The 23,254-nt window shown below is 38.9% G+C and overlaps 1 protein-coding gene across 1 annotated transcript in view; it reads left to right on the top strand.

Moving 5' to 3' along the window:
- Positions 1-2,870: 2,870 nt before the first annotated feature.
- Positions 2,871-23,254, top strand: part of dsc3.S (desmocollin 3 S homeolog) — a gene marked incomplete at its 5' end in the record, with an annotated part of 34,724 nt that continues 14,340 nt past the window's right edge. The window contains 6 exon segments of the mRNA NM_001095736.1: positions 2,871-3,136; positions 11,490-11,574; positions 14,434-14,633; positions 17,048-17,164; positions 17,957-18,112; positions 20,022-20,166. Of these exon segments, the coding sequence (NP_001089205.1) occupies positions 3,074-3,136; positions 11,490-11,574; positions 14,434-14,633; positions 17,048-17,164; positions 17,957-18,112; positions 20,022-20,166 (766 nt within the window).

Raw genomic sequence — 23,254 nt, 5'->3', positions numbered from 1 at the left:
GAAGGAGTGCAAATAAAAAAATATATAAAAAAATGAAGACCAATTGAAAAGTTGCTAAGCTACTTTTCAATTGGTCTTCTTTATTTTATTATTTTTTTTATAAAAAATAATTAGCCATACAGCATTATTATTATTATTATTAACATGTATTTATATAGCGCCAACATACTGCGTAGCACTGTAAAGTAGATGTGATTATACAACTAAATGACATGAATTATATACATAGAACATATGGAGTTACATACATCACAATCAATACAGGTACAAAAAGGTGAGGAAGCCCCGAAGCATAGGCATACACTCTAAAGGGAAGTGAGTAAAACACAAGGTGTGGGAGTGGGCAAGATCGAATTAAGTGGGTGAGAAATGTGGTACTGTATGTGGTGTTGCGTTTGGTAGTTAAGCAGAGTGAGGGTAGGCTTCTCGAAAGAAGTGCGTTTAAGAGATTTCTTGAAAGCAGAAAGGTTGGGAGAAAAGTCGGACAGACCGTGGGAGAGCGTTCCAGAGGAGGGGTGCAGCCCTTGCAAAGTCTTGAATGCGAGCAAGTGAGGAGGTAATGAGAGAAGAGTTGAGTAGCAGGTCAATAGAGGAGCGTAGTAAGCGTTTGGGTGAGTATATAGAGATGAGTTCAGAGATGTAGGGTGGGGCAGAGTTATGAAGTGCTTTGAAAGTCAGTGTCATTAATTTGAATGACGAGGGAGTGAATAAGAATTTTGGCAACATCTTGGGTGATGATCGTATTTTGGATATGTTCCTTAGGTGGAAGTGACATGATTTAATAAGTGACTGGATATGAGGAGTGAATGGCAGGGCAGAATCTAGGATAACCCCAAGGCACTGGGCTTGGGGAGAGGGGGTGATGTGGAATTGTTAACTATGATGGATACTTCCGGGATGTTACTGGTGTTAGTTGGAGGAAAGATCACCATTTCAGTTTTGGAGAGGTTTAATTTAAGCATACAATACTAAAACATACAGTTGGGACTCCGGAGTCAGACTCAATCTCAGACATGATCACTCAAACAAGTAGTAAAGCAGGTGCACCGTGCAGACTGCGCAGAGACAGCTATGCCTGCTCCTCTTCTTCCCCCCCGTCGCCCTGCCTATCTCCCTTCTATGACACACGGCGATCACATTAAGATCCTTCTCCAATCTACATCAGCCTGCGCAGCCCTGATGGTCTCGGACTCGGAGACCGGACCGCGTCCGCAGGGCCAGAACATTAAGCAGAGCAGACCGTCACCGACCCGAAGCCAGACCACCAGGAAAAGAATTGGTAAGTAACCAGACTCAGTCAGAGTGGTCACCTCACCTTGTGGCTGCACATGTCCTCCCCGCTCGGTCCTCCCAGGTACATGGGTACTATATATATAATATCTCCCGGCCCAGCCCCATTCTTCTTGGCGCCAAAATGTAGCCAATCGGGATAACTGAACCGTTTTTTTGTGCCCAATGATGTGGTTCCTTTTACATTTTTGCATGGGGATGTTGGCAGCAGTACACGGGGACTTTAAACTTAAAGGCAAATAACGGGGACACTTCACGGGGCATTTTTCGCCGGGGCACAGGGTCTTGAAACTGGGACGAATGGTAACCTTATGTCACTAGCTTTAGTCGGACATTGCATATAAATTAAAGACATGTTTAGTCGGACATAACTTTCGTATGATTGCTGTCAGGGGCAGAACATCGGCTGATCTGTTCTTTTGTACTTTGGTTAGTGGCAGGTCGGAAGATGGGAAAGTCCGATTGTACGATGATTCGTACGATGGGATCTTTGCGTCTATGGCCAGCTTTACACGTACAGCAACTTTACCTGTATAATAGATCCAATACCTGTAATTAAAGAATTGGGCTTACTCATCAGGCAGAATATAGATAAGAGATAGGGTTGCCACCAGTGTGGTTTTGAAATGGACATTAAAACTTTCTGTCTAGTTTACAACATTGAGAAAAATGGAGGAAAATCTGGCCGGTAAAAATGATGGTTGATCCCAATGTTATTAATAGGGAAAAAAGATAAATATATAGGAAGGATGGTATTTTTTTCCAGAAAAGGTGGCAACCCTATCAGCAGAGCAAATCTCAAGCACTTCTAAAGCTGAGGCATGGAAACTATTAAAGACTAATAACCCATTCAGCAACTGAGTGTGGGGCCTACATTACTGTTAATGGAACCTGTAAAGCACTCTGGAGCTTTTTATATACTCTTCCCAATCACAGACTTGTGTGACATGACAGAAAATCCCTGTTATCTTGGCAGAAGAGGAAGGAATGCAGCTCCCCCCCCCCTTTCCTCCCCCACAAGGCTGAGGTACAGACACAGTGAGAAAACTCTCTCTTTGCTTAAGTTTCCTAAACGGTGAGGTTTATATCCCTACCCGCCCCCTCAAGTTGCACAAAGTAAATAGAGAAGAAGTCCCTGCACGAAAACGAATTTGAAGGCAATTGCGCACATAACTGATCCCGGCTGGAAATATAGTGCAGCGCCATGTTGTGACTTGCGTTAACTTTTTATTATAATGGGGCTGGACTCGAGAAGTCTGAGGAGACAGTGTGAAACGCCTCAGCCAATTCAACGCACTCAGTGGCGCATATGGAGCTCTTTGTTTGCGCAAATATTTGCCATCAATCTACAGTAGCCTGACAGGCATTAACACACAGCGGGAGAACTTTGACCCCTGCTTGTTCCTATCACAATGCACAAACAAAGCAGCTATGTCTCTTACTGGGAGCAGGGCGCTCTCATAATAAAGGAATAGTCTCTGTGAGACTGGTATCGGCCACAGCCCCCGCCCTCGCCCTCGCCCCACCTTCCTGCTCGCTACATGGGAGGGGACAGGTGCAGCGTGTAATGAGGGAAATCAAGGAAGCCAGCCTTGTGTTACAGACGGAGCAGCAGCAGAAGTTGTGCCCAGTGCTGGCAGCCATTCCAACAGTAAAGTAAACCACAGCAGCCAGGGCTGGGGCAGGATTCGGTGGAAGAAGTTTGGAGTAGGAACCAGCTGTGCACACGCTAAAGGACAGCGCTGCCTTACTGCTTTGTCTTCTGATCAGCTGAGGTCTCAGTATGGGACTGACACTGACATCCACAGGGACGTCCCTTCTTGCCTTGTGCCTGTTACTCACCCTGGTAAGTGATGGGCCTCTAAACTGGCCACAGAACTAACAACTGGCCACAGAACTAACAATTACGATCTTTCTTGGAAAAGCTGAATCGTCAGATATACAGGTAGAAACAATAGAATTCTTCCTGTATCTGACGATTGAGCTCTAACAACGGTCCATGTTTGGGAGCCTTCACAGGGGCTCGAACGACGGGCCGGCCGTTATCCAAGTCTTCTGCCGATATCGGTCGGCTCTTTTCCCACCATACACGCAACGAATAACGTCCGAAATTATCTGTGCGTCTATGGCCAGCGCTTACAGTGACCCGATTCAACCTGGTATTGTCGCAACTACTTGTGCTGCTATTTCTCTGGTTGTCGGGTGCGACCCCGTCCCTTCTAGGGCTCTAGGTTTGGAGCCATTGGTGTCTCTTATTTTTGTTTTGTTCCTAAAAAGCACACACCCTCTTTATACAGGCTGCTGGCTTGAGTGGAATGCTGGGAACTGTAGTCCAAAAACAGCTCTCTGATTTCAACAGTGTAAATACTATGGAATTCAGCTACCGACATATATTAATCGGTATAGTTCTACTGCCTTGCCTCTTGTATTTCTGTGTCTGTCCCAACCACACTTTTTTTTTATTTCATTTTCCAAATTCCTCTCCCATGAGCTCTGAGCTAAGTGACACAATGTAGTGTGGAGTTTCAGGGGAGAAGTTCTAGCATACAGCCTGCTGGTTATTCAGACTTACTGCAGAGATCACCAATCATTCTTCTCCTTATTTCAAGTACTTCTATAAGCAGAGATATTTTGTATTTATATTTACATGGGGTTCTCTTATCTCCTATTAAAGGGTAAAGATAAAAACTGGCAACAGACCAAATTGGAAGCTTTTTGGCCCGTGTATGGGGCCCTCCAACGGGCTTCCCTATCGATATCTGGCCGAAAGTCGGCAGATGCCGATCGGGCGGGTCTAAAAACCCTGTTGGATCGCAGACCACATCTGTTAGTTTATGCAGTCCCGCGATCCGACCGCCCGTTTAACCCATTGTTATGATCCGATCATTGGGCCCCAGGGCCCACGATCAGATCAGCCCGATATCACCCACCTCAAACGCGCGGATCTCTCCATGTATGGCCACCTTTACTAGTTTGGCTAATGGCTCTTCTGGCATGATGTGAAATTGGTCACAATTCCATATACTGTAATACCAAGGCACTAGGACATAGTTCATTACCCTCATTAGCTTGGGGCCCATTTATATCTCTGGGAACTGGATTCACAGTCCAATATTTGAATCGGAGTGAATAATGTCTCCCCTCTTAATCACTGTTTTCTATTGAAGAGAGAAATGAGATTTGCCTTAAAGGTGTAACTTTTAATGTAATGGTAATAATTAAAGACTATTTGCAGTTGGTCTTTCTGTTTTTTTTGTGTCTATGTGGGGTTTCTAAGTATTTAGCTTTTTTGTTTAGTGATGCACCTGTTTTGACTTTTAGCAGATACAGTATTTGGTGCTAGGGTCTGGTTGACCCAAGCAACCAGCCAGTGGTTTATCTGAGAAACTGTACTGGAAGATAAATGAGGGTATGGATAGAAAGAAGCAATAATAACATAACAATTATAGTCTCACTGAGCAATAGTTTTCTTTTTGTTTGTTGCCAGGTTCAGTGAGTCCCATTTTAAAAACTGGAAATGGGCAGAAGAAGGTGGCAAATGATTAAAAGCTATAAAAACTACCAACTAAAAAGCTGCTAACATGAGGGCATTCTTTAACACCCTAAGTAAATTACCCCTTTAAAGTGTTGCATAGTGAGCTATAGTCAGAGAACCTCTAGCTCAGGATAACCTTCATAAAAGTTAGTTGTAACGCTAATTTACAAATGTATTATAATGTTAGAACTACAGGTATAGGACCTATTCTCCAGAATACTTGGTCTGCTAAAAATAATGAAAACATTAAATAAACCCAATAGGATTGTTTTGCCACTAATATGGGTTCATGTAGTTTAGATAGGATCAAATACAGGTATGGGACCTGTTAACTAGAATCCACAAGACCTGAGGTTTTCCAGATAAAGGGTCTTTCTGTAATTTGGATTTTCAAACCTTAAGTCTACTAGAAAATCATGTAAACATTAAACACCATAGGCTGGTTTTGCATCCAGTAATGATTCATTGTATCTTAGTTTGGGTCAAGTACAAGGAACTGTTTAATTATTACAGGTATGGGACGCTTTATCCAGAATGCTTGGGACCTGGGGTTTTTCGGATAACCGATCTTTCCGTAATTTAAATCTTCACACCTTCTTACCTTAAGTTTACTAGACTTAATTGGTTTGTTTCCAATAAGGATTAATTATATCTTAGTTTGGGTCAAGTACAAGTTACGGTTTTATTATTACAGAGAAAAATGAAATCATTTTTAAAAATTTGGACTATTTGATTATAATGGAGTCTATGGGAGACAGCCTTTCGGTAATTCGGAACTTTCTGGATAACGGGTTTCTGGATAACTAATCCCATACCTGTACAGATAAAAGGGAAATTTTTTTTTTTTTTTTAAAAAATAGGAATGGTTTGATTAAAATAGATTCTATGGGAGACTAAGCTTTCTGGATAAGTGATCTCATACCTATATCAGTTTGAGCAAAATATTTCAGTATTGGATTACCCCTTACTGTCTATCAAGAAGAATGCTTGACGGGAATAGAAAATAGTTTCTACTCCAACCAGATGCTTTGTCATTATCTGTAATCACTTTCCCAGTCCCCCTTTTCAGGAAAACTGTATGATAAGTATAATAATGTAATATAAACAAGTGACATTTTCATTTAATCTTAAAAAAGAAATGTTATATATATTTACAATATACAAACCCGCTTGGGACCTGGGTTTTTTTTTTCTCCATACTTCAGATCACCATACCTGAAAGATAATTTAAACAGTAACAATGAAAAAGATTGTTTTGCCACCCATATGTTTTGATGGAGCTTGGAAACCATCAAGTTCAGGTATAGGATCCCTTATCCGGAAATCCGATATCCAGAAAGCTCCAAATTACGGAATGGCTGTCTCCCATAGACTCCATTTTATCCAAATAATCCACATTTTTAAAAATGATTTCCTTTTTCTCTGTAATAATAAAACCGTAGCTTGTACTTGATCCCAACTAAGATATAATTAATCCTTACTGGAAGCAAAACCAGCCTATTGTGTTTATTTAATGTTAAAATTAATTTCTAGTAGACTTAAGGCATGAAGAAGACCCAATTTACGGAAAGATCCGTTATCGGAAAACCCCAGGTCCCGAGCATTCTGGATAACAAGTCCCATACCTGTACAAGGTACTGGTTTATTATTAAAGAGAAAAGGCAAATAAACATTTCTTGCTTAAATATTACTATAGGAAATGGGATTCCTGTATTTCAACATTTTCTGCATAAAGGGTTTCTGAATGATAGATCCCATACCAGTACTGTATTTTACATTTAGCATATTAACACCTTAGTGCATACTGTATTGCTCTGGCAATGCTCCATTGTTGCATAGAAATTGAATGAAAATCAAGTATAATGGATTTGTTACGAAATTTAAGAGGCTGAATAGGGCCAAATTGGGGTGATTTCCGGCATTTGCAACAACCACTGCTAGCCAAATAATTAAGAGTATAATTTACAATATGTTTTTTTCTAACATTGATATAAACAAGGGAAGCAAAGGCTTCTTATAAACTGTCGATTGTTCATTGTACACACTTCATTGTAAGAAATGGAAAATGTTATGTCATCATTTTATAACAGCAGTTATGTAAATCAAAGTTTACTAAATTTTATTAGGATACGGTAGGTTTTCATATCATCAATGAATTCCTTGCCACTTGTGATTTGCTATACAGGTATGGGACCTGTTATCCAGAATGCTCGGGACCTGGGGTCTTCCGGATAACTGATCTTTCCATAATTTGGATCTTCACACCTTGTCTACTAGGAAAACCTTTAAACAGTAAATAAACTCAACAGACTGTTTATGCTTCCAATAAGGATTAATTATATTGTAGTTTAGAACAAGTACAAGGTACTGTTTTTTATTACAGAGAGAAAGTTTTGGATTATTTGGATAAAATGGAGTCTATGGGACATGACCATTCCTTAATTCAGAGCTCTCTGGATAACTGGTTTCCAGATAATGGATCCCATACTCATACCAAATAATTTTCTGTCAAGGAAGCATCATCAGCAAACAATAGTGTATAGCATACCTGCTATTAAAATCCTGTTTACTGAGCACTTCTGGTCTTAAAGGAAAAGTAACACCAAAAAACTAAAATGTTTTAAAGTAATGAAAATACAATTTACTGTTGCCTTGCACTTGTAAAAACTGTTTGTTTACATCTGCAACACTACTATAGTTTATATAAATAAGCTGCTGTGTAGCCATGGGGGTAGCCATTCAAAGCTGGAGAAAAGGTGCAGTTTACACAGCAAAACAATAAACAATGGGATTCTTCAGAACTTAACTATTATCTACTGTATATCCTGTGCTTGAATGGCTGCCCCCATGGCTACACAGCATCTTATTTATATAAGCGATCGTAGAGTTTCAGTAGCAAATACCCCAGTCTTACCAGTGCAGGGCAACAGTATATTGTCTCCACAGAGAATTAAGCTGAAATGCTACACCTTATGTTTTTGGGTTTTGTACCAGTCCAAGGCTACCACCATTTAGTAGTAAAGATCTGTGCCTCCTGGTAGCTTTGCATCGTCTTTACGTTAATTTACAGCATATTCTTTGGGCTACTGTTAGTTACCTTATCTGAGGGGCCAGACCTCAGTATGCTGTATAGACACAATGTAATCAGGATCGAAGGCTAATTAGTAATTCAGACTCGCATCACATGGCAATATAGAAGCTAGTGCAATAAGCATCAGCATGTTTGATAGATGTTGCCTCAACCAATTTTTTGATGACCCCTTTTTTGATGGAGGTTCTAAGAGTCTCTTGGAAACAATTGACACACAACACCTACGTATAAGCAAAGTTTTTATTAGAGATAATAGAAGAAAACGAAATACATCGCTGAGTGAGCAAATGAGCAAAGCACCCCTCTTTGCATCCAAGACTGTGAGATCCCAATACAGTCAGCAGATCGAAGCCTCAAACGGTCCACAAGGTCCTGGGCAGTACGCGCACTACTCCACAGGAGAGATCTCAGCTGACCAAATGGAGACCCCCAGTGTTAATGCTCTAAAACTGTGAGCTCATACATTAAACTACTTCGTTACTAACAGATCTTGCTTCCCATGCGCTCATTGTTATCTGGCCAGACTCCCAATAAGCACATCCGAAGCAGAGATCTTATCTAGTCAACTAGTAGCACTTTAACACATATTCTGCCCCTGGCTATAACAAAGGAAAGCCCCATGAGAGGTTCCAGAAGTCATAAACCTATTAGGGACAAATACAAGTAAAAGGTCATCGACTAATTGGGTTCAGTAGTTTCTCTTGTACAAAGCTTTGTTATACATGATTATAGGTTATAAAGCTGTCTTGTATACTATGGTACAAAGCTTCGTTATAACCGATTATTGGTTATAAAGCTGTCTTGTATACTATATTGGGTTTATCAGTAGAACAGTTCTTTGTGTTATATTTCTCAAAGTATCATCATGAGCCACCACTGATGACCGTTCTTTATCAAAGTATAACAATGAGCCATCATTGAAAAAAACTCCTCTCATTACACCCCCTAAAGCTGACCATACATGGAGAGATCCGCTCGTTTGGCGATTGCCAGACAATCTCTTCCTGATATGCCCTTATTGAGGTTGGCGATATAGGGCTGATCATAATGCTGCTATCGACATCTGACCGACTTTCAGGCAGATATGGATTGGGGAAGCCCGTGGGAGGGCCCCACACACGGGCCAATGAGCTGCCGACTCGGTCTGTAGTACCGCTGGTATGCAAAAGATGTCCTAACAAGGTCCAAGATGGAGAGCAGCTGCGGACACATTTGAAGGCCTGGATCATATTCTAGGGTTGATAACATTCTGGGCTGGTACATCAAGCTTAGTAAATAAAATACAACAGTTCTGCATTTTATCCGCAGTTCTGTTTTTAGTTTGTATACTCCTTTAAGCCAGCAAATGGGTGTTGTAAGACCAGACAGCCTTGTTTGGTGCCTTTGTGATTGTCTGGCCCAGTCCATTCAATTTTCTCAGTCAGTGAAAGAGAGGGGTAGGTTTTTAGGCCAGAAGCACTGTTCTATCACACTGTTAGCCACCTACCAACCTAAGCTTGAAAGCTTATGGGTAATATTGTGTACCTGGTAGTATCTGTTTGCATAGGACACATGTCATATAAAGACTGTTTTCCTCTCCAGTGCTAATAGAACCTGCATTCCAGATGGAGGAAAACTAGTATATTTTCATGAAAACTGCCCCCACCACTGCTATGTATCCTACATCACACGCATGCTGATAACGAGCAAGCTGGAGTACTTGCTTATTATGTGCACGTGTGTGCCCCATCATGGCTGTCCTCACTGTACACGCCTTCTCAGCAACAGCTGGAGTCCCTTGCAGTCCCTAAATTTTTCATTATGCGCTATGGTGAACAGAATCTGGATGCCTCTTCTAATATTGCTTGTCTTTGGAACACTCACTTCTCAGTCCCAGACTGTTCCTGAAGCAACATCTGCACATGAACTGTTGGCTGCGAGCATGGCTTTTTCATAAGCAAATGTCAAAAAATGTGGCCTCCCATGTACCTGAATAGGAAACAACATGTTGCAACAATTGCACTGGGTGTTACCCCAGCACTCTTGCCTCCCATGTATACCCTGTATCCTACTGGTATAACTGTTGTACAAAATGTATTGCATATTCATCTGAACCACAAGCCAGCCAAAAATGTAATTTGTGACATTACTTATTATTATAAAGAATAATGACAAATGTCAAATAATATAACAGGAAAGATGAATCTGCCATTCTTTATATGAAATACTCTGCCAGCATGCTCTCATGCATTATTTTACTACAATGCACTTTAGGTGCCTTGTGCACCTGCATTATTATTTTGAAAGGCTCCAATAAGTAGATTCTAGGATATCAACTAGAGTCCTGAATTCCAGTACAGTATTTGGACAATTTAGCAATTCATTTTAAACTTTTATGAAACCAGACTGATTGAATGATGAATCATATATGATGTGTATTCAAGGGATACTGCCATGATTTTTATGTTGTTTCTATTCTAAATTACATTGTTTACACTGCAGATAAACAGGCTATTGATTCTCTTATTCTATGTAACTGAAGAAGTTGTAGTGGGACATGGATTTTTACTATTGACCAGGGGAGCTGTTATCTGGTTACCTTCCTACTGTTCTACTGATGGGCTGCTGGGGATGGGGGGGATGTTTCACTCCAAACTGCAGTGCAGCATTAAAATTGACTGAAGTTTATCAGAGCATAAGTAACATGGCTAGGGGCACCTGGGAAACTGGCAATATGTCTGGTCCCATGTCAGATTTCAAAATTAAATATAAAAAATCAGTTTGCTCTTTTGAAAAACAGATTTCAGTGTAGAAATCTGCTGGAGCAGCAAAAAAACACATTTTCCCATGAGAGTATCCCTTTAATTTGGAGGTAGAGAAGTCCTGGTGTAAAACTATTACTTATGAAAGGTGAAAATGTGGACTTTTAGTGCAAAGATATGACATTACTTTTGTGACAACTATAAAGGTATGAGGCACCAGGCCAAATATCATTATAAATATTTCAGAGCTCTAGATCTACTCTGTCTGTTTTATTGGTTCATTAATGTTTGCCTTCAATGCCCAGAGGGCATGCTGAATTAGACTGGTTATTTATGTATAATGCACTACAAGTGCTCTAAGTTAAAAAGGTGATGTCATGTGACCTAGCAAAACTTGCATATTCCTAGTAAATGAAATACCTTTTGTAAAATCTAAGGATATTCAAGGTTTCCTATATAAAAGTACCATACCGTTAAGGTATTTTCCAGGTAATTATAATGTTTAAAAAATGTCTTTTTGTTTTTAACCACTATCAGGGATACTATATTTTGCTACATCGAAACATGTTGCTCTGAGCAAGGGCTAGACAGTGTTTGGGCTAGACCTCCCCTCTTCAAGGGTGCATCTTCTTAAATGGAAATATAATAGTCTTATTCAGAATCTCACTGTGTAACAAGAACATAGTTGTGTAACAAGAACACAGGATGGGCAAGTTGGAACCTTTTTCAAATTAAGGCAATGGTGAAATTTGCTTCAGTGTTAATGCAGCAAAACATTTAATATCAAAATGTAATAAATTGTTTTATCTTATTTATTTTTTGTTTTTATTAGCCAGTAGCTGTGTTTACAGACACATGTGAGAAAGTGAAACTGCATGTACCTTCTGTAATCTATTCTGGAAATCTGATCGGCAAAGGTGAGAAGGGAGGCTTCTTGTTATTATCAGCTTGTTTATCTGAGCAGTGAATCTTGAGTTTTACAGGTACTCACAAGACCGTTTACACAGCAGTGGAGTAAAGCTGATATGCTGTTTGTGAATGTGTGCAGACACAGAGGATCAGCCCTGTCAGTACACACATAGTTTAAGGGAGCTAGCACATGGGTAGATTCGGGGGGGGGGGGTTTAGTCACCTGGCGACTAATTGCCTCTTGTGTGCGGCGACAATCTCCCCGAACTGCCTTTCCCCTGCTATAATGAGAAAACGCCAGCGTCAATGCACTCGCTTTGATTTCAAAAGTCGTCCGAAAGTTGAGGAAATCGATGCGCCGCAAGTGCATTGGCGCTGGGGTTTTCTCATTATAGCAGGCAGAAGGCAGTTCAGGGAGATTGTCACCCTGCAGAAGAGGCGATTAGTCGCCATGCGACTAAATCTCCCTGAATCTGCCCCGTGTGCTAGCTCCCTAAGGGGTTGTTCACCCTTTAAATTAACTGTTAGTATGTGGTTTTTGAGTTTTTTAGTGTTTTATTCAGCAGCTCTTCAGTTTGCAGTTTCAGCATTCTGGTTGCTAGGGTTGATATTAACTTAGCAACCATGCATTGATTTGAATAAGAGACTGAAATATGAATAGAAGAGGACCTGAATAGAATGATCAGTAATAAATAGTACCAATAACAACAAAAAAATGTAGTTTTAGAGAGCATTTGTTTTTAGATGGGGTCGGTGATCCCCATTTGAAAGCTGGTGAGATGGAAAATATTGAAGACCAATTGAAAGGTTGCTTAGAATTGGCCATTCCATAACATACTAAAAGTTAACTTAAAGGTGAACCACCCCTTTAATGTTTCCGCAACAAAATTAGCTGCGTGTGTGCTCTAATAGGCTGATACCATACCTATTCGCACATTTACTCCGGCAGAAAAACCATGTGGTGTGCTATTAAAGGAAAAAATTAAAGTGTTTTAAAGCAATTCAAATATAAAGTAGTGTTGCACTGCACTGGTAAAACTGTTTGTTTCAGAAACCATAGGTTTCCATATAAACAAGCTGCTGTGTAGCAATGGCAGAAATTAAAAAAAGGGCTAAATGACAGGATAAATAGTGGATAACAGATAACATTATGTTCTACAGAGCTTATCTGCTATCTGCTGTGTAGCCTAAACCTTTTCTTCTTTGAATGGCTGCCCTATTGCTACACGGCAGCTTATTTATATAAACAATAGTAGTGTTTCTGAAGCACACACAGCAGTTTTACTCCGTATCTTAACTAGAGGGGGGCGGGCCCTGGTGCGTGACGCAGCCGTGCCCCGCCCCCCCTCCATACTGCCATTTTCAGTGGCGCACAGGCTGCCGGGGGGCCCTAAGGGGGTGCGGACCCTGGCCCGCTTGCACCCCCTGCTCCCCCGGTAGTTCCGCCACTGGTTTTACTAGTGCAGGGCAACATTGAATAATATTGTATTACTTTAAAACACTTTCATTTTTGATGTCACTGTTCCTTTAAGCTCGGGCCAGATTACACAGATCTCAGCCTGTGTTTCTCCTCAGGGTGAGAATCTGCTACCCCCCTGCTGCTCCGCTCCTGCTTTGCCTGCACCTGGAAGCATTGTTTCTGCTCGGGCGCAGGCAGAGGCAGTGGATTTCTGCTCCAAAATGCAACATTTTGCATCGAAATCCGTCCTACCTTCAGAATACAAGGGGAGGAATAGGGTAGCGGATTCTCCACTTGCGGAGAATTATCTCTATCGACTAGCCCTAGCCTTCGCTTTGAAGTCTGTATTTGCTGAGATTCACAGGTTTGAAAAGCGACAGGGGCATATTAAAAATCTAATTTGTGAGTTGTGTGAGGGTTTTTCTGTTTATAAAAAATTCAGAATGTCAAAAACTTGAATGACAAACAACGGGGAAAAAACTGCAATGATGAGTTCATGTCCCGAAAAAAACTCAACACGCTCAAATTGATCAAGTTTCATGGATAAAAACCCTCAAATCAACCCAAAACTCGAGCTTTGCCTATGATAACTCCCATTGACTTCTACATGACCTTGCCAGCTTATAGATGGTCAATTTTTACATTCGAATTTTTGAGGTTTTTTTTGCTTAATAAATAGCATAACATGTGAGTTTTTAAAATTATGACTCGAATGTGTGAGTTTGGATGCAAAAAAAATTTGAATTGTGGAAAAAAAATCAAATTTGATTTTTGATAAATCAGCCCCTAAAACTAATCATATGCAATCGTAACAGATTATTTTAAGCAATAGCTGGATTGCGAGCGAATGAACAATGATCAGTATCTGAATGAGCTTATAATGGGCTAATGATAATACTGGGAAATAGTATAATTCAGTTTCATTGTGGGAATGGGATGCAAATTCTGTCTTTTTAATGCCTATTACACAAAACATTATGAAAAATACATATGGGATGAAAGCTTATACTGAATGGTGGTATGACACACTAAATACAAGAGTAATAGGACTGTTTTGATGTTGGTTTTAGAATTCAGTTTCACTGTAAAAACTGTATTTGTATGCTGAACACAGGGCAGATATTGGAGGTGCACTTCTCATTAGAGCTAGAATGTGGCTGCATGTAGATGTAAAACAGTGATAGTTTCTAAGTGACACTCCTTAAATATTTCACCCTTGAGCCTGAGTCCTTCCCTTTTTTTTTTTTTTTTTTTATACCACCTGTTTTTTTCCAACATTATCTACTCAAGGCATATTCTGCCCAAGGTATGTAAGTAGAATGAATAGAAATAACATTATGGGCCATGTTACTGATGGTGATATCCTGGCAAGCTAACCTTCTTCTGTTTTCTTTTTTTTTCCTCTTAGTAAATCCTCGGCATTGTCTGGATTCAGATTCACTTATCATTCAGTCAAGCAATCCTGACTTCTTAGTTTTGGAAAATGGATCAATTTATGCGCAAAAACGTATTTCACTGGCTGGTAAAACATGGTTTACAATTCGAATCTTGGACTCCGTGACTCTGACTGAGAAAAAAATTCGAGTTAAACTGATAACCAAAGCAAAGGTAAATATTTACTACTTGTTTTTTTCTGTCTTTTTCAGCAGGATTTGTATTCGACCTAATCCTTCTGTCTGGCCGAACCTAATCCTAATTTGCATACTTTTTGTCACAAAACCAGGAAGTAAAACATGTTTTCCCCTTCCCACTCCTAATTTGCATATGCAAATTAGGATTAAGATTGGGTTCGGTATTCGGCCGAATCTTTCGCTAAGAATTTGGTGTTTGGCTGAATCCAAAATAGTGGATTCGGTGCATCCCTACTATGTGATCAGGCAGCGATATACAGACTGATAAAAGCTGCAACTCATTCTGTGTATTGGCCTGTGTATGGGTCCACACGATGTGCTTCCCTAACCGATATCTGACCAAAGCTTAGGCAGATATCAATATGTCTGGTTTAAAAATCCTGTTGGAGCGAGGACCATATTGGCTCTTTGATGCAGTCTAACAGGTCCCCATACACGGGCCGATAAAAGCTGCCAACAAACTGAGTCGGCAGCTTATCGGCCAGTTTGTGGGTCCAACCAACGGGCTTCCCTGATAAATATCTGGATGAAAGTTGTCCGATCTCGATCGGGCAGGTTAAAAAAAATCCCATCGGATCGCGGCTGCATCTGTGCGTTTATGCGGTCCTGCAATCCGACTGACTGTATTGGATGCATTATGATTTGATCGTTGGGCCCTAGGGCCCTTGATCGGATCAGCTGGATATCGATCACTTCACTGTGTGCATATAGGGAAGAGAGCCACTCTTCCCGATATCTCTACGTCTATGGCCACCTTTAGGTCCAGTGATTTAAGCAAATACGATAACTATTTTCTGCAGCCTCTCCAAAATTTCTGCCGGTGTTTGGAAAAGAAGTCGGCACCTCTCCAAGGAATTCAATAGGAAGAAATTACCAAACACACGAGGGCAAGTGTAGCGTGTTTATTCACGTCAGTGATGTTTCGGGGGCGGACCCCCTTCGCCAGACACCTTTAGGTCCAGCCACTTGCATCTTTTTCATTTGTGCTCCATCCATTGGGCCCAATGACTGGATCAGCCCAATTTATGAAATATTGAATTGGAGAATCCAGCATTTCAACATTTTTCCCCTATACTGATATTCTACAGAACGTCAAAAACATTTTCCAGAAAGGGGTTCTAACATAGTGAAACATTTATTAAAGAGGATGAGGTAGATTTAATTTTGTGAGAATGTCTTGATCCAGAAACCCTGAATGCAAAATTCTCAAAAAAGCAGCAAAAGCCATTCACCGGCCCATCGAAGTAAGGGTCTGGCCACATGAGCAGATTCGGGGAGGTGAGTTGCCCCAGCAACAAATCTCCTCTTCTTCAGGGCGACAATCTCCCCGAACTGCCTTCCCCATGCCCTCCTCCCGTTAAAATGAAAATCGCCTGCGGCAATGCACACGCGGCCCTTCATTTTCCAAAGTCGCCCGAAGTTTCCGCTTGGTTGGTGACCTCACCAAACGGATAGATCTTCAAGTGTATGGCCAGTTTTACTCAAATTACCAAAATTATAATGGCAAGTGATCTGACATCAGTAGTAATAACTCACTGTATAAACAAACCACTCCTTTCCCTCTAGAAGATAAGGAACAGCTTGTTATACAGTGGCTTCTCAGTGGACAGCAGAATTGTTTTTACTTTGATTGTAGGGACTGGAAGTAGGATGTGACTTTTTCAGGTTTTGCCCTGTTTGGTACAAGAATAAAACATATAGACACTTTTGTTGTAATTAGGAAGTACTAACACGGTGGTTAAGATATGAACGCAGGACAAAGGCAATAACACAGCACAGTAATCATTTTTGCAAGATATATATAAAATGTATTTGTGTGTAACCTTAGAGCTCAAAAGTTGCTACAATGTTTTCCAGTATTGCAATAAACTGGGACAGCAGCTGCTGCGCTGTATGGCTTTTCCTGGTGTGGCAGATGCTTCTTATATTGCTCAGTATGCAAAAAAGGGCATGCATGCCTAGACACATATACATGAGTATTAGAAATAATTAATAATAATTAAAAAAAACAGTATTTGCCATCCTTGCCAATACTTGCTTCGGGCTGTTTCTAGTTTAAAAGTGTCAACAAAGGTGGTTGGCAGGCAATTATTTGAATGTACGCACTATTACTTTTGCAGGCAAGAGTTGTCTGACAATTGAATGTGTTGGGGCTTTCAAACAAGCCTCACTGAGGGCAAGAAAGGGCAATCTTAAATATTTTGTGTTTAGGAAGGAAAACATGGGGAGATTGCTGTGTGGACCAAAGAACTAAGGCTTCAAGGGGATATAAGCTGGTAAAATTTGTACACAGAACTGAATGTGAGTGAATTGTTGCTGCTACCTGTACATCAGACATTGCCTTATTTTATATTTTAATTGCAATTGAGCTTTTCTGGGGTTTTTTTCCAGCCTGCTAAATCAAGATATGCAAGAGAGCTACTGAGACGTTCCAAACGAAGATGGGCCCCTCTACCATTTTCTATCATGGAAAGCTATATTGGACCATTCCCATGTTTTGTACAACAGGTAACTTTTTTTTTTTTTGTAATCCTAAATATACGGATTCACTTTCCCTGAAAAAAAAAAATGTTTAGATTCTCCAAAGCCAAGACATGGAAAAATCTGCAATTATGCATAGGTAGAGTAGACTGTGTTCTTGTAAAACCTTTCCAGTTACCATTTAACGATATATCAATCCATTCGTATTCAATACATCAACTCCAAAACAAAACCCCAAGAGAAAACTACATGCTCTGCCACTTCCTGATTTAAGTGTTGCTTCCCAGACTTTGTCCAAGGCAGCTCTAGATGGGAAGAAAATTGACTGATGTGTTGGCAAGCTGGCCTATGATGATGGCAAGCTGAACTTCACATCCCTTCTGTTGTAGCTGCTTGCATTCCTGTGTGCTAAATTATATAGCCGTGACATTGGCCAATTCCATTAAGAAGGAGTTTTGAGATATTTTTGGGCCTGTAAGTTTGTTCAGGGAATTAAACTATTTCCAACCATTTTAAATTAAGAGGGAACTAAGTCAACTAATAAGCCAAATGTATAGGCCACTTTGTTAAATAAATTGATATTTATCATTGCAGCCTCCAGGATCTGTGCCAGGCCGACGATAAAAATTGATAAAACAAAAATTGTTAGCTCACGTTTTCATGTAGAATGTGACATTTTTAGTAAAAAGTTTATTAAAAATTTTAGTAACATTCCTTTTGTGTACAGATTCCATCAATGCAAGCAGCAATGTATTTACTTCAATTTGTATATGGGATTTATTTTAAATGCCTTCATTTATATTTCATATAATTCTGTAGATCCAGTCTGATACACAGGAGAACTATACAATCAGATACTCTATATCAGGACCTGGCGTAAATGAAGAACCCTTTGACTTGTTCTACATTGAACCCACTACTGGAAATATATATTATAGAAGAATGGTTGATCGTGAGCAGTATCCAGTTTTTAACGTAAGTTGTTTTTTGTGTGTTACATATTGCATATCATATTTAAAAAGGGGGATACAGATTTCTTTAGAAACCTCAGCTTCCCCTTCCACTTGCTTTCATCAAGCTCCCCCCCTGTAACATCTATTGCTTCCAGAATATTCCCTTCGAGCATTCATAACTTACTCCTGCAAATTCTGTGTCAGCAAACACAGAAGAGGATCCGAAGACAGGGGAGGATGTCTTCTGTGCAGTTTCATGGCAGGTCATCATAGGAAACATTTTAATGGAGTATATGTTGTGAGGAAGCTTGGAGGGGGGCTGAGGGTTCGGGGAGAGTATAGTTCAAATTCTTTTACGCCTGATGTGTGTGTGTATATATATATATATATATATCTATATCTATATCTATCTTATCTATCTATCTATCTTATCTATATCTCTCAATCAGCCAAAAGTGTGCACTACATTTAATAAAGTTACACACCTGGGTGCAGGAGTCTGGAGATTTTAAAACATCATATTACACAGCACTCACAGGGCTTTTAGTGATGAACAAAAATATGTTCATTAAATGTATTTTTATTAATGTAATGTGTGTGTGTGTGTATATATATATATATATATATATAGATATAGATATAGATATAGATATAGATATAGATATAGATATATATAGATATATATATATATATATATATATATATATATATATATAGATCTATATATATATACAAATATACATACACACGCATCATGTATGCATATTATATATATTATATGTACCAACAATTGTGTTTTCCATTTACAGGAATGGGGGGGGGGGTTCTGGTGCTTTTTCTACTGGTTTAAATACCTCTAAGGGATGTGACTCCCTCTGTACCTGCTCCTAATGTAATATACTGACTTAAAATGCATGATTCTTGGACTTATAGTTGAATCCCCCACAAGAGATTTTTAGTTGAATCCTCCACAAGAGATTTGTCCAAATACTGCACTGAATCCAAATCTTAATTTGCATATGTGGGGAAAGCAAAGAAAAGCAAATTTATTAGAGTAAAAAAAAATTCACATAACTCTAAAATTCGACCTTTGATAAATGGGTCTCCTACCCATTCTCTACTGGAAAATCTGGGATTCAAAAGGGAGACCATTCTTTTTCATGAAATTGAATCTGGCCCACTATATTCTATTATATTTATCATGAAATTGAAATGTACATCTTAAAGGGGTTGTTCACCTTCCAAACACTTTTTTCAATTTAGTTGTTTTTATATTGTTCCCTAGAAATAATGTCTTTTTTCCAATTACTTTCCATAATTAATTTTTTACGTTTTTTCCAAAATCTAAGTTTAAAGTTTAATGTTAGTGTCTCTGGTGTTTGTCTGGCAGCTCAGTAATTCAGGTGCAGACTCTGAACTGTTACAATTTTGCAACATTGAGTTGATCCATTTCTCAGCATCATCTCTGGAGTATTAGCAACAATTGTATCAATTCTAACAGCTGCCTGTAATGAAACCCAGAGATTCTGCTCAGCAGGGACAAAGATAAGAAATGTATCAACTAAATGTATCAATTTAGAACAGTTTACAGGATCGGCGACCCCCCCTCCCAGAGCTGCTTCAGAAGGAGAGAAATGACACTTTATACTTCAATATTAGAAAAACCGTGACACATAGAAAATAGAAAGTCTTTTGAAAAAGTCGTTATTTCTGGTGATCTATCTGATAACAACTAGTTGTTTGAAGGTGAACAACCCCTTTAACCATAAAGATCACTTTAAAATTATTATAGTGATATAGTTGGACGGCAACTTGAAATGGGGAGCGCCATTCATCACAATTAGAATAATGAACTGTTCTGTATCTTTGGTAAATTGTGTGCATTTGTTCTGTTCACTTGGTTTAGAATTCTTTTTGTCCTTGATTTCCAGTTAATTGGCTTTGCAAACACGTTGGATGGCTATTCGCCAGAAGCTCCTTTAAATATAGTAATCAAAGTTGAAGACAGCAATGATAATGCACCTATATTTGTAGAAGAAGCATTTTGTATTGAAGTTGCTGAACACACAAAACAAGGTAAGTACTTTAATATATATACTGATCCAACAAGACATGAAAAAAAGTCCTCCTTAAGTTAGTAGCATGGCGCGACAGTTCTATCACAAAATGTATCAATGTCTTTGCATAGCACTAGGTGTGCATTTCTGTTATACTTTTCCAGAACAATCTAGACTGGGATGCGAGGGACACACAATCACAAGTCAGGACAGTGAGGTTGTGGAATGCAGTGCCGGGTGATGTTGTGATGACTGATTCAGTTAATGCCTTTAAGAATATCAGTTAGTGGCTTCCTGCTATTGTGATCCAATTTTTGGCCAGGGGGCCAAATGTTTGGATCAGCCTGCTAGGAGAAAGATCTGTATGTTTGGCAACTTCACCAAGCAAAAGGATCTTTCCATATACTGTATAGCCAGTTATTTTTGTAATTATTTAAAAAAAAGTTGCTTCTCATTTAAAGTTTATGCAGTTTTTGCAGTTATAAGTTGGAAATGAGGTTTTACACATGCCTCTAACACAAAAAGGCTATGCACTGAGCATTACATTTGATTATAATACCGTATAAAGTGTTAAAGACAGCGGAGTACATGTTATAACCATTATGGTGAAAAAAAGCTTCCCCCACTGATAATTCTACTTTTGCTACTGTGCATCAAACAATCAATCGTCCTACATAGCTTTTGACATTGTAAAATCTCAAGGGATGACAGCCAGCCATGGTAAGTATATGGGCAAGTGCAAGAATGTAGTATTATTATTATTATTATTATTATTAATTAAAAAATATATATATATATATCTCTTAGATTTTTTTAATCGAGTTTGCATATAGATGCCTTTACAAAGGCATACAGGCACGTATTATGTTGCACGCACGAAAATCAGCACTTGTAATCACTTGACCGCAGGTGAGAAGCACAGATAGGATACAGCCACATATGTATGGATTATAATACACTTGGCAACGTTAAAGATATATAATGATTGACACTTATGTTCACTGCTGCACGTTGGGGTTTGTACACTCAATTAGCCACGCCCACTGATGATGTCACTGGCGAGTTTTGGCGCCATTTTCAAGTATATAGGAGTGTGTTTGTTGTGTTATGTTCACTTCCTGATGACGGCCCGAGTCATGGTGCCGAAACGTTGAAGATAATAAAGATTCACCTTTAAACACATTTGAGAAGACCTTGGAGTGCGGTTTATTGTACCTCTTTATATTACTTCGTGTGAACCTGCACCCAGGCATTAATGGATGTTGGCTGGGTGTGCATCAGACTGCGTGGAATATATATATATATATATATATATATATATATATATATATATATATATATATATATATATATATATATATATATATATATATATATATATATATATATATATATATATATATATATATATATATATATATATATATAAAATTTATTTTTTTTTATCACCAAGCTGTGTTTCAGCAAATGCTTACAGAAGCTAAGAGTTTTATTTGACATGTTTGTGGTGTTACAACTGTAGCAAAAATGCTAAAAACCCCAAATATATTTTTGCCCATCTGGTAAAAGGTGGTATCTATGAAAACTGTGCAAAGCAAAGTTTTGTTTCTATGTCATAGAGCATGAAGGAGTTACGGTACTAAAAATGCAAAGTCTGAGGGGGTGTTGTAACAGTGAAAAACCATTTTAGCAGATGTTCGCAGATATTCACATACAAGGATCTATTTATCCAATTTGATTTTCTCACAAACTCAGCCAAATAGCAACTTTTGAGGAATTTTCTGGAAATTTTGTGAAATCACAAGTTTGGCAAAGATTTGTTGGTTGCTAGTACAAAGGTATATGTGGATATGTTTACATAGAAATAAGACAGTTTTTTTTCCTGGAGTTTGTGTCACACTCCCAAGGCAATCAGGGTAAGAGATGGGTGGAATAAACAGCTTCAGAGGCAGTAATTTAAACTGCAGGTGCTTTCTTTATTTAGCAGTGCAGACACTACGGGGCACATTTACTAAGGGTCGAATATCGAGGGTTAATTAACCCTCGATATTCGACCCTCAAAGTAAAATCCTTCGACTTCGATTAAATCCTTCGATCAAAAAACCCTTTAGAAAAGTAATGGGAAAGGTCCCCATAGGCTAACATTGTAGCTCGGTATCTTTAAAGTGGCAAAGTATGTAGTCAAAGTTTTTTTAAAGAGACAGTACTTCGACTATCAAATGGTCGAATAGTCGAATGATTTTTAATTTGAATCGTTCGAGTCGTAGTCGAAGTAGCCTATTCGATGGTCGAAGTACCCAAAAAAAAAACTTAGAAAATTCTAAGTTTTTTTTACTTCGAATCCTTCACTCGAGCTTAGTAAATGTGCCCATACATGTTTCAGGTCAGAGCCCTTTCTCAGCCCCACTTTGGGATTGAAATATGTTTTAAAATTTAGATTATTTGATTAACATGGAGTCTTTGGCAGATGAAATTCCCACAATTTGGAGCTTTCTGGGTCACGCATGTAAAAAGATATTAAATTACCTAAATTGAAAGCGCAGAAATGTTGTAAATATTTTTTTATAACATTTTTGCATTGTAAGCGATAAAAGAGTCTTACGGGGCAATGTAATAAAAGTCGGTAACAGAAAAAATATTTGCGATGCGAAAAGTTATGCCTCTTTGTGAACAAATTTAATATAGCTTTTGTGAACCTGAAAACTATTTAGCAACCACTTCCGACAGTGGAAGAAGATTTGCGAATTTTTTACTTTGCGCCAGTGAGCAGTGAATGTAATAAAACTTCTTACTGAAAAAGTTGTTACGTTTGCGCCAAAAGATTAAGACACCTTCAAGCACTTCTTAAAAGTGGGCAATGCGCAATGAAAATTCCCAATGTAATACCAGTTTAAATTAGAGTATTACATTGCAAAATGCAAATTTTAATTCTTATCTGTGCAAAGTGTTTTGCTCTTTGCGACTTTTACATTCTCCCATTAAAGCATTAAATGTGTGGCATGATTTTCTCTTTCAACTATAAGGCAATTTCTTACTTTCCCCTGTTTTGTTCTTCTTTGTTAGTACAATTCTAATCATTGACCCTCATGCCTATATACTGTAACAAT

Source organism: Xenopus laevis, chromosome 6S, assembly GCF_017654675.1.
Source record: "Xenopus laevis strain J_2021 chromosome 6S, Xenopus_laevis_v10.1, whole genome shotgun sequence".
NCBI lineage: Eukaryota > Metazoa > Chordata > Amphibia > Anura > Pipidae > Xenopus > Xenopus laevis.
Note: the sequence above shows the minus strand (reverse complement) of the source record. Positions and strands in the feature narration are given on the sequence as shown.